Source organism: Miniopterus natalensis, chromosome 3 (genome assembly GCF_054644295.1).
Source record: "Miniopterus natalensis isolate mMinNat1 chromosome 3, mMinNat1.hap1, whole genome shotgun sequence".
Classification (NCBI taxonomy): domain Eukaryota; kingdom Metazoa; phylum Chordata; class Mammalia; order Chiroptera; family Miniopteridae; genus Miniopterus; species Miniopterus natalensis.
In genome coordinates this window covers 28,331,019-28,343,330 of record NC_142083.1, presented here as the reverse complement: position 1 = coordinate 28,343,330, position 12,312 = coordinate 28,331,019, and the positions used below count along the sequence as shown (strand labels likewise).

Sequence of the window (12,312 nt, the reverse complement as noted above, 5' to 3'; positions counted from 1 at the left end):
CATCCCATGGCATCATAAACAAGACTGTGCCTGCTCGCGTAGCCACAGTGTCCCCACGGTACTATTATCAGGGTGCTCTGAGCACCATCCACCGAAGCCAGGACTTTGTCACAGGCCACAGGACAGCAGGAACTGATGGGACTATTGATTTTTTATACTGGTGCGACACAGCCAGAGGACAAAGGGCTCCCCAAGGTGAGAGGACCACGAGACACCACCAGACCAGAGGTCCTGCACAGGCACTGAGTCTCTAGAAAGCTCAACTGAGGCAAATGCAAGCAAAAGCTTCTGGAGGCAAACACAGAGCCAGAACACACTCATGGGGGCAGCTTTTATGTCCCCACATCCCACTGTGTGCCCCAAATGCAGGAGAGACAGGGGCCAAGGGCAGGCCTTGCTGAATGGCCTGGCTGGGAGCTGCCCCCCCACCCCCACCCCCATCCCCAGTGCAGGGGCCCTCATGGAGCCACACCTATGGCAGGGGTGGAGTGGGGGTGGTCAGAGTCACATTCCTGCACATTGGACAGCTTTCTGTAGGAGGGACCTGTCTTGCCACTTACTACAAGTTATTATTAGTATTTTATCTCTTTTAGATTTGGTTTCCTCATTGTAAAATAATAGTCTAGACATTTCTGGGCTGTTGTAAAGATGAAAATCAGATCCCCACAAGGAACGTGCACTGAGTACTTCCTCTCCAAGCCTGATGAAAGCACAGGGGGAAAGCTGTCGTTTATTTCCTTTAGTTTTAATTTTTTGGCCAGGGCAACAGGAAAGAGGGATCTTCCACCCCACATGCCCTCACCATGGCCTACACATGCCCCCACCACAGCATGCACGCACCTTCACCGTGGCGCACACAGGCATCCTTCCTGGGCCCAGCCATGGGCTGCCCAAGTGGCACTCATGGCAGGAGGGTGGGCTCTGGGCCAGGCTGCTCGGGGAGCACAGACCCTTCCCTGCTCCCCTTGATGGAGGCACAGGGTGCTACCCCAGGGGGCACATTATGAAGCAGGAGAACCTTCCCGGGGGGTGTCTTGTTTAACTACTAATAGTCAGGCACTGAGGCCCCATAGCATGGACTTAAGCTGAAAACAGCTAAGCATGGCCCCTCAGGCTCTTGCAGGTGGCTGGGCTGGTATGATGGACCCTCTCAACTCGAGGGCTGCCTGCCCTCAGCACCTCTCCCCTGATGGTGGCCACCAGAGACATGGGTCAGGGGTCAGGGCCAGGTCTCCACCAAGGACAGAGCTTCCAGGGCAGCGGCATCCTTCCTGCTCCTCTCCTGGGAGCAAACACCACTATGCCACATCAGGTCTACCTGAGAAATTTTACTTGGTTCTGTGTTAGCCACAGGCCACAAGCACAAGTGAGGATTATATATGATATGCCACACACTTAGCAGAGGCCCCATTCCACCCCTGACCCCTGACCCGTGCTCTGTTCACTAGTTATATTTTTAAATGGCAGTCACGATGACCCTACAAATCTCAGCCACACTGTGCTGGAGATCTCCATCCAACCCCAGCACTGACATATAGTGGCAGAAGAGGTAAATTAGCGGTGTGGGGTGAGGTGCACCTGTGTGGGGCCAACACCGTCACTGGGTGGTCCCCTCCTCACAAGCCTGACCAGCTCCATGAAGTAACCTTGTAGCTGGGGACTCAGTGAGTGGAAGCCAGCACCCACCAGGATGGGACCACAAAATCATTCCCAACTCAAGGACAGGTGAGACCAAGAGGCTGCAGGTAATAGGTATGTGGGGGTGGGACGGCTGTGTCCCTTCCTTAACCAGCATCAAAGGACACTGGCCCCTGCCCTTGCTGGGTGCTGTGAGAGCCACAGCTCAGTGGCTCAGATATAGGTGCCTGAGCTATTGTGTGACTGTCTTGGCATTTTCATTTTTATTCAACTGTTGTTTGTTGATCTCTTATTATGTGCTGGGCACTATGCAGGGTAATTACAATGTCCACAGAAAGTCCACTAGGCACTTTTCACTTTCCATGCACTCATTCACCTGCCCGAGTCTACCCTCACAGCCACATCTGAGAGAGATGCCATTACTGGCTATGTCCCTGCTGTGGAGGCCGAGGCTCAGAAGGGACAGCAGCTTGCCCCCGGACAAGGCCGATCACGAGTCCTCTGAGAGGCAGTAACAGACCAGGCAGGAGCCAGGGGGTGGGAGGCCCTGGAGAATTGTCAAATTCCATGAAGTTGCAGGCAGGGGGTGTCTGCTTAGGGACAGTGAACAGCCTCTTCTTTCCTGCTCCCCTCCAGGAGACCCATGTGCTGGGGTCCTGGCCCCAGCCTCACCCCAGGAGCTCTAATTTAAGATGGCTGGAGCAACCCCCAGGGTACTGAACAGGCTGAGCACCACTGGTCTCACCGGGCTTCTCAGCTGCTGCCCCAGGTGACAGGGACAGCTGATCCCTCATCCAGATTCTTGGCTGAAGGAGCAGGACATGGAAATGTGCGGCAATTCCACATGCAAAGTGTGGTTTTGCTTTACAATATGCACTTGCTGCTCAGTTATTAAGTTATTGCTGTCACCGCACAGGGATGACATCTCCTTCAGGCAGTCTGGCCTCTGAGTTGGCCTTTGGGAAGAGGCAGGAGACTGAAAGCCCTCTGGAGCATTGGTATTGACCATGCCTGTTCCCAGGCCTGCTCTGGGGCCCTGCCTTGGGACTGGGGGTGCCTGGCGACTTCTCAAACTGGAAAGGCCTCTGTGACCCCATGACACACTTTCATTGGGCCAAGCCTCCAACAGGTGCAGCCAAGGGATAGCCAAAGAGTGGCTTCAGCCTCTTCCCGCACCCCCAGGGTTTTCCCTAGCCATTTCCCTGGGAGCCCACTTTTTCCCATTGGGGTGGGTCCCAGGAGCCTCCCTGGTGACCCTGTGTCCAAGGTTCAAAGCCATCATGCCAACACTCCATTAGATGGGTGTGTGGGGTGAAAATATCGTGAGAGTTAATTGGATAGCGTCTGCCACCATCTGTCCTGGCCTGAATTTCACCCACTTCTTACTGACCCTTTATAGGAAGGGTCTGTTGGTGCCACAGAGGTCACTGAGGAGCCTGGGGCAATGACAGAACCAGGATTCAAACCCAGGCCCAGCATCCATGGCCATATGCGGAATAGATCTCAATGCCACAGGCTGAAACCCTCAACCTCAGGGGAACCAGCGCAGACACGCACATGTGCATGAACATGCACAACCACACATGGACATGCCCATGGAAATGCACAGACATGGGCCTCCCCAGTGGCCCTGCCCCATTCACTTTCATGTCTAGCTAGCAAGCAGTGGGGGTGAGGGTGAACTGTGCTGAGTGCCTAGCACATGGGGGTCAAGTTTTAAGGGGAAGCACGAGGGGGAGGCTGCAGCACTGTGCTTATTGCACCCCAAAACTAAGGCTAGCTAAATCCAAGAAGAAATAGAGCCCCCATGAGCTGGTGGTTTCCACCCTTTGCATTGTTCCAAAAGCTGTTAGAAACCAGCATTTCCAGCTTTCCCATCCTGCCTTTGCAAGAAACCTTTTTCCAGCTGAGAACTCAAACCAGGTTGGACTTTGGCATGACAGCTCAGCAGGTGGTAAATTCATGGAAGGGAAGAAACAGAGTCTGACCCTCCCCCAGCAGCCCTGCTCCTTCCCTCTGAGCACTGGTTTGGCCCTGAAAGGAGCTAATTTACCTCTGCCCCCAGAAGCTGGAGGTTGGGGCTGGGATGGTTCACAAGCTATCTTCCTGGAGCTGACACTAGTATGTCTGCAGGGGCCCTGTCTGTGCCTGAAGCAGAGAATTCTATGGTGGGAGATACCTAGGGCTCAACCCCTCCCCATCCCCCATCTCCTCTTTCAGGACCGAACCATCCACCACTTCAGCCCAAATGGCCCTGGCCCCCTGGACTGGTGTTGCTGCCTGAGCATTTTCCCCTCAGCCTCTCTTGCTCAGCCCAGCCCCCTCTCTTCCTCTGAGGCCCGTCTTGACTGCCCCCTATATGGGAAGCCTGCATCTGGCCACCATCTGACCCCTCCGCCTGGACTCTGACCCCTCACCTAGTCAACTATGGGGCTCTCATCTCTTTCTAGACCTGAATGAACACTTGGGTTATAGATATGGACTTGAGACACAGCCAGCTCCAAGGAAGGACGTCGGGCCCAGCTGAGGTGCCTTGCATGACCTGAAGAATGGCCACCTCAGGGCTCACCACACTCAGGTGCTGTCCCGGACTTCACCACGGGGACCCACAGCCCTGATGCTGTCAGTGGTCATTGTGTGTAGACACCAACCCTGCATGTGGTTCATGTCTAATAGAGCCAGACCCCATGCACCCTCTTTACCTTCCAGGCCTCCACCCTCCTGGGATGCTGGAAGCACAGAGGCCCAAACAACAGCCTGGCAGGCCCTTCAGCTCTCAGAAGCCTTGTCTCACCAAGGCTGTCAGCAGCTCCAGAGAGAAGAGCCTGCATCTCTAATTAGACTCTAGCACACATACACACTGGTTTTCTGACTTGTTTATTCCGAACATGTTTTGAGGAAGAATCTTATGAAATCAGAGGAGTTTTGCCACATTACAAATCACCTTGGGGCAGCTCAGCTTATGGAGTGATGGGTCTGAGGGCCTCATCCCTCCCTGGTGTCTTGTTCCTCCCAGTGGGGTCAAGTTCGTCTCAATTCAGAAGCCCTCATGGCTCCACTTCCCTGGCCCCTCTGACCTCACCTCCCACCCTTCCACTGGTGGCTCTCCCAGCTGCTCCTCAGACACACCCACACATGCCCATCACAGTGCCTTTGCACTGGCTGTTCCACCCCTGAAAATGCTTTTCCTCTCACCCAAGGGCTCACTCCTCCTGTCATTTATTCACTATTGCATTTAATGCATATCCTGTGGCATGACTGCATTGTCTGTCCCTGTACAAATGCTTCCCTCTGAGGTTTAGGTCTGTTTTGTTTAAAGTGACCTCCTCCTGGCCTATAGCAGTGCCAGGAACATGGCAGCACTAACATTTGTTAAATGACTATTACACTGGTGAGTGCTCATCTAGTGCCCAGAACTGTGGCTAAAAACATCAAACATTTTGGATTATATTAATAAATCAAACTGTTCAAGCCCAAAATAGTCATCACAGTGCTGAGGATATAGACTTGCCTGGGACCCAATTTCTAGGCTCTGTCCCAGGAGGGTGCATGAGCCAGGACCTGTGCAGGTGTCTGTGTCTCTGGAGGCCAGCATGTCAGGGCCTGGTTGGATTCATCCTGTCTTGTTCCAGAAGGTCGGATGGCGGTGAACAGGGCAGCAGATTTCAGCTTGTGGTGGAGGGCACTTTAAACACGCATAGGCGAGCATGCTGTCTCCTGGAGACCTGGCCCACCCAGGCTAGCTCTGTGTGGGGTGATGGTGCTCCCCACCCTGAACCCCAACACGCCTTCAGTGCTCTGAGCAAATGCTGGCGCCACTTGTCATAGGGTGTGCCGCTAAGCTCACCGGAGGCTGTGTGGCAATTTGGGGGGGAAATTCAGCTGAGGAGCTTAGGGAGCGGCTTCCCAGACCCAGCATCTGGATGGTTTGTAGGAAGCTCAAAGACAGGTTAGAAGCTGACATTCGTCAGTGCATTCATTCATTCACTCATCCATCACCTCTGCACAAGCAGATCTTCAGGAGCACTGCTGGAGACCGGTAGGACTCCGAGCTTCAGGTTTTGGGGACACAGCAGGAAGAGAAAGACACAGTCCCTAACTTTGCAGCACTGACCTGGTTGTGGAAGCATCCTTGGGAGCTCTAGGGTTGGAGGGCTGGAGGGTTCTGAGCTCAGAAGTGGGGCAAGAGAAATTCTGGGTAGGTGGGGCTCAGCGCCCTGGTGACCTGCCTGAATAGGGGTGTGTGTGTGTGTGTGTGTGTGTGTGTGTGTGTGTGTGTGTGTGTGTGTGTGTCTAGAGGTATGGATGTGGAGTCTGGGCTTCGGGTGAAGCCAAGAAAAGCCACTGCACAGCAGCAGTATGGATGAGAGGCTGCCACAAACTCACCCACCCCCAACCCACATGCCCCACTAAGCTCATCACTCCAGAGTCTGATGGACTCTGCAGGCAGGGCTGGGTGAGAAGGGGCACTGCGAGCACCAGGACTCACTAGTGCTGCTCTCTCCTCAGCTCTGAACAGAGACAGGAGGAGATAGAAAACAAAGATATGAAGAGATAGAGAAGGGCTGGAAATAAGTGCATGAGGTCAGGTCAGGAAGAAGGGCTGGAGATCAGAGGGTAGGGGCAGGATGTGAGCAAGGTACAGGCAGAGGTGGGGGGCAAAGATCTGCCCCCGTTGAGCAAACCTCAGACAGCTCAGACCCTCATACTAGGAAAACACCCAGACGCCTTGAAGCTTTACTGGGTGCAGGTGACAGGGACCCCACTGTGCCCAGCATGGCTCAAGCAGGAAACCACCCACTCTGGGCTCCAGTGCTGAGGGGTGGGGAAGTAGGCTCTGCTTAGACTCCCCACCCAACACCTGGCACCCTAACACATGGTACCCCAAGACAGGGTCCCTGAGGCCTGGTGCCCTAACACCTGGTACTTGAGATCCAGCACCTCAGTACTCAGCACCCCAAGGCTGGCATCTGAGACTCAACACCAGAGAGTTGCCAGCTGCCAGACTCAGAGCTGTGGGCACCGTGTTCCTGGTAGTAGGTCTGTCCTAGCACCCAGCAGGGACAGAGGCAGAGAAGACCCTTCTCTAAGAGAAACTCAGAGCATCTGCCAGCGTAGGGCAGGTAGAGGAGCTGAGGAGAGCTGGCCCTGACCTTGGCCAGCCCTGACCCTGGCCAGCACTGATGTTGGCTGGTCTCCTTCATCAGCCACTGAGCAGCCCCAAGCCCTTCGTGGGTGCACAGCTCTTGGTAAAACTTGTAGCCAAAAGGAAGTGGGGAGACACTGGGGAGAAGATGTGTGGCTGGGAAACCCAACTTTAAACACTCCCTGGCTCCTGGGGAGCACATGGTGAAGGGTTTACTGGGCCAGAGCGGGGGGCCAGAGCGGGGGGGGGGGGAGGAGGGGGGGAGTGGGCCTGACATGTCTGTGAAGAAATAAAATGTGAGGCTTATTAAAGGCCAGATCAGGGAGCCCAGAGATAAGTTTCACCAAAGTCCTGTGTTCACAGAGCCTGTGTGAGCCGAGGCTGACCCAGGCCCAGGCTCTGAAGAAGGACCTGGAGTCCTGGGAACAGATAATGATTCTCTCTGGGACTCTTACTAGAAGCTGGCCCAGGTGGAAGGCTCCCTGGGGAGTCCCCTCTATGGAGCAAGCAGGACTGGGTGCTATCGCACTTCCCGACCTTTGCCCCCTTCCTCAGATTATCCCAGCAAAATACCTTAGCTCCAAATGCCCAGGGATTGTTTTATAGCCGGGGGCTAATTCTCCCATGGGCCGGTCCTGAATAAGGAGACTTTACACCTTCAGCATGGAACTCTCCCTCCTAGAAGACTCTTGGGAGAGTCCTTGGTTCCAGGCCTTGGATAAGGGGTCTTCACTCCAGGCCCACTGACTTCATCTGTCCTGTCAGGACTGGGGTCCACTAGGGCCCACTGACTTTGTCTACTCTTGGGAGGATGGGGTCCACTGGGAGCTCCTGCTCGTCGCTCTACCCTTCTAGGCCATCCTTATCTTCCAGATCTTCACTCCAGGGGAGCAAGGGAAATTCAGCGGGTGCAGGGAGGAGAGCATGGTGGAGGGTGCTCAGGAGCCCACAGGAAAGAGGGGGACAGGGGTCAGGTGCAGCGTCAGGGGCTCCTGGTCTAAACCGGAGCATGTAAAATTAGCCCCAGGAGGTAAACACCACCCCAGGGCTTCCCCCACAGCCTGGAACATAGTTCAGGGCAGACGCCCAGTGCCTGACAGTTGTACCTCAGAGAAATCCACCATTAGGCAGGGGGTCTAGACAGATGTCACACAGCCAGAGGAGGGCTAAGGACTGAGACCACTATTAGAGAGAGAAAGCCTGGCCTGGTCCAAAGTTCAAAGTGACCCTGGTGTGGGCGGCTGCAGACTCAGGAGCCCCCAGAGAAGCACACGGCCAGGCTGGCCTAGAGGAAGTTCCCCACCAAGTGCAGATACTGTCCCACTGCATAAGGGTATTCAACCTCACTTTCCACCTGGCCCTGAGTTGTGGATGGCTCCCTGGCCTCAATGGCCCCCTTCTCCCTTGAATTTCCTAAAGATGCAATAACACACCCAATTGTAAACATGTGGGGTGCTTGCAGACACAGGGTCTCAGGCATCTGTGGACACAGTAGCCACACCTGCTCCCCACCTTGCAAAGTGGCAAAACCCAGGCCCGGGCCACCAAGATAGTGCTATGACCCTGCTTTCCACAATTCTCTGTCCCTAACTGCTGAGCAGAGAAGTTGCCTTGAAAGATGCAGATGAGTTATTGCCTCTGTCTCAGGGTCCCCTGCACCTTGTTTCCTCAACAAGGTTACAAATGGCTGGAAAATGTCTGACCTCTCCAACACAAGGTGTTTGGAAATCAGTATCAACCCAGCTTTTCTGTTCCTGTAACTTGAGACTCAAATAGTCTGGATGATCCCTGATCATTTTAAATGATGAAAGGGGCCAAGTAGCTTAACAAGTGTGAACCCTGGACTGTGGGGCAGGAGGAAGTGCACTGTGATCCCAACACGTCTCTCATCTGTGCACAGGCTGGACCCACGGCCATGAGGCCTCCAGACCCAGTCAGGTGAAGGCATGGGTGTGAGTGGTCTTTAGGGGTTTGAACGATGGGCACTAGGGTTGGCTTCACAGGGAGGGAGATGTCTGAGGGGGCCTGGTCCCTGAGTCAGGACCTAAGTGTTAAGTCCAGAGTTCTTGGGGAGGGGAGGGTGGGGAGGGGTGGGCAGGGGGACCCAAATACAGAGGGCTGAGCAGGGAGGTGGGCTGGGCAGTAGAAAGTCCCTGGCTTAGTCCAGCAGAAACTAGGTCATAGCTCTGGTTTTTCACAGCAGAGAGCACAGTGAATTGTGGGGGGTGGGACCTGAGCCTTGGAGGGTGTGGAGCACAGTCTGGTCTGGTCTGCAGTGAGTCGGGACCATTGAGATGAGGCGACTGGTTTGAGGTGACTCCTGGTTTGTGCAGCTAAGTGTGAATGGTGGGTCCAGATCATTTGCTAAGCTTTGGTTTTGAGCCTGGAGGGCTAAGTGGGGACATGGGGGTCCATCTGAGGTGTGGGGAGATTTCTGTGCAGAGATGCCTGATAACCAGCCATACTTTCAGGGAACCCTGGGCTGGAGATGAAGGCTTCCCTGGCACCAAGACAGTACCTGGAGGTGCTGAGTGTGGGCAGTGCAGGGAGAGTGGACAGGGGGGAGGGCTTGTGCCCAGGTCCAGGGGCAGGGCCTCAAGGTGGATGGAGAAGGAGCAGCCTCAGATGATGGAGACAGGACAAGGCAGTAAGGGGTGGGATTCCAGAGGGTAGGGGAAAGAGGAGAGGTTATGTGAGGCCCATGCTGAGCCACGAAGAGGGCCTTGGGGAGCTGGGCAGGGTCAGTGCCGGGGATTCCAAGGGACAGGATTATGGGTGGGGGCCACAAGGAGGAACAGGGAGTGAACAAAGTGGTGAGAGGGCTGGGTATGGTTAGAGTCCCAGCTTATGTGTTAAGACGGGGAGACTGAGTGTCTGCAGTGCTGCCTATTCACAGGCAAGGCCCCGGTGCCGTCATAGTGGGAGCCTCCAGACACAGAACTGTGTAGGCAGGGACAGGACAAGGCCTGACCCAGGGCCAGGGGGCACTCCAGGAGGCACTTGGTCAGCCCCATGGGTCTTCTCCCTGGGGTCCTCTTCATGTTGTCCCGAGAGCCCCCACCTCCAGCCTCCCAGGATTACAACATAGAGGGTGTGGTGCTGTTAAGGTGAGCCTTTTTAAATGGTGAGTGCCAGGAGGAAAACACATTCTGCCCTGCCCAGGAGACGAAGCTGGAGCTGCTGGAGTGGGTGGCCCCCACCTGGGAAAAGGCCCTCTTTGGACAGTTCGAGTGCTCAGAGACCTGCAAGCCATGGATCTTCCTGGGTGAGTAACAAAATCTGGGCTAGACAAATACTTGGGTCAGTGCTGCCCTCCCAGTGGCCCCACACCCACTCAAGGCTGAGCAGCTGGCGCCCTGATGGATGTCACTGGACTCTCATATGCCAGGCTCCACACCTGTGTAGACACTGAGGCTGGACAGAAAATGCACATTTGATTACACAACAGAGGTGCTGCCCTTCCCAGAGTGTCTTGGGCCCATCCTGCACAAGTCATCATCCTTATGATGGCTTCAGAGAGTAGAGAAGGTTGCAGAGGAAGAGACGCTCCCCACAATTCTGCCCCAGAAACAGGTCAGTTCTTAGGTGAGCAGCATGAGTGTCAGGGCTGGGTGTGCCCAAAGCCTCAGGATGAGGCTGGACCTGCCCAGTTATATCACATTGGACACGGCCAGTGTCAGTGGTCTCCCCATGGCAGAGGCGTCTGGCAGAGACATAGCATATGAGACCCCCTCTTGGTGCTCACATTTCACTCCTGACATCACAACCCCCACTGGAAAGCCCTGTGGGGGACAAAGTAAGCGAGGTGACCAGGCAGGCAGGACCAAGGGGCTACACATATGCCAGGAAAAAGGAGGGAGGAGGCAGGGGGATTCAGAGAGCTTCTAAGAAAGACAAAGCAGAAATGAGAGGGACTTCAAGGGAGGCCACTGGCATAAGCAGGAAGTGAAGGGAAAGCAAGCTGCAGCCAGCCTCTGTCAGGTACCCCCGAACCCCAGGTCCAAAGCCCTCTAGGGTCTTGCCCCAAACCTGTCCTTCCCGTCATGTAGAGGACAACAGTGCCCCCCAAAGCCCCAGAAGGGGCCCTCTTCCTTTTGCCTTGCCCTTCCCCATCCCAAAACCATAGGTGATCTGTCCCTGCCACCTACAGTTCCTTGGAGGGCAAAAGTGGGGGATGTCCTTAGACCTTGCTCTCAGTGGGCCCTTCCTCAGGCTGCCCCCAGTAAGTTACAAATGCCATTACACCTCCACCACCTCAACTAAGATCCTGCCTGGTGCTGACCAACACTAAGAAACTTTAGTACTCATAAGGTCGTAGGGAAGCTGACCTCCCCCATCACCTTGCCGCAGAGTTAGGGCAATCCCACCTTGCTGGCTCACTGGAGCAAGTTAAGAGAAGAGAAATCTGACAGAAAGGGATTTTAAAAAGAGAAACAATGGAAAAAATGCTCCTATAAATAGGATTTTACTGGGTTTAATTTTGAGTGACACCCTTTCCCTTCTGCTCTGGGAACAAAGTATCACTTCAGTGCTTGACAGCAAGGACATTCCCTCTCTCAGGGCATTAAAAAGGCCCGTAAGCCCGACAGACAGAAAACCTGGCACAGGAGCACTAGAGCGGAGCGACGCGCTGTACCGCAGGCCTGGATGGGCGGACTGGAGCCCAAACGCGGGACCGGGGATCCGGAGCGGAGCGCGTGGGCTTCCCAAACTGCACCCCAAGGCAATCCGGGGACTCTCTCAGGGACCAGCACGGAGCTCTGGGCCCCGCCAGGCTGGGGGGGGGGGCGTCTGAGCCTCGCCCTGCCTGACCCAAGGGCTGACTCCCTGGGGTTGGGCGCAGTGCCCTCGGATGGGACCGCGGGGCAACTGACGCTGGACGTGCCCCTTCCACAGGGAAGACTGTGGACCCAGCACAGACCCGGAGGAAAGCTGGCGCCTAGTCCTGTCCCCTGGAGCGCAGGCGGGGTTGGTGGAGGGAAAGTCGTGGCGGGGCCAGAACCCCAAAACCCTCTGAGTGCGGGGTCGCTTACCGATCTTGGCCACGCTGGCCACGAGGATCCAGAGCGCGATGATGTATGGGTCCTGAACGTGGTGCCATTTGAAGGTGACCACTTGGAAGCCATGGGTTTCTTTGAGCTCGCTTTCAGGGTTCTCCTCGATGCCCTGCGCCTGTGGCAGCTCGCCCAGCACCAGCAGGAACGCTAGCAGAAGCCTCCAACTGGGCCCTGGGACCTCGCGCCGCAACATCGTCCCCACCGCTCAGTGCCCTGTTGGGACGCTCATGTCGTGTGAGTCCGGCTGCGCTCTGCAGGACACGCTGCGCTGGGGCCAGTGACAGGACGGCCGGCCGGCAGGACGCGCGTTGGGCGGCGCAGAGCAGAGAGCGCTCCGGGTGTGGGCTGCTGTCCTGGTCCCCGCCCGCTGGGGTGGCCTTTAATCCAGTGGCCCCCTCCCTCCCCGGGGCGGGGCCTTCCCGCCCCCGCTGCGCACAAGCCAGCTAGTACACGGGTTGCGCGTTCTCGGCA

At 55.8% G+C, this 12,312-nt stretch overlaps 1 protein-coding gene across 1 annotated transcript in view; it reads right to left on the bottom strand.

Annotated features, from left to right (window-relative positions):
• SLC9A3 (solute carrier family 9 member A3) overlaps positions 1-12,034 on the bottom strand; it is a 41,085-nt gene extending 29,051 nt beyond the window's left edge. The window contains exon 1 of the mRNA XM_016212512.2: positions 11,818-12,034. Within this exon, the coding sequence (XP_016067998.2) occupies positions 11,818-12,034 (217 nt within the window). The remainder of the gene's footprint in view (positions 1-11,817) is intronic.
• Between the last annotated feature and the right edge of the window lie 278 nt (positions 12,035-12,312).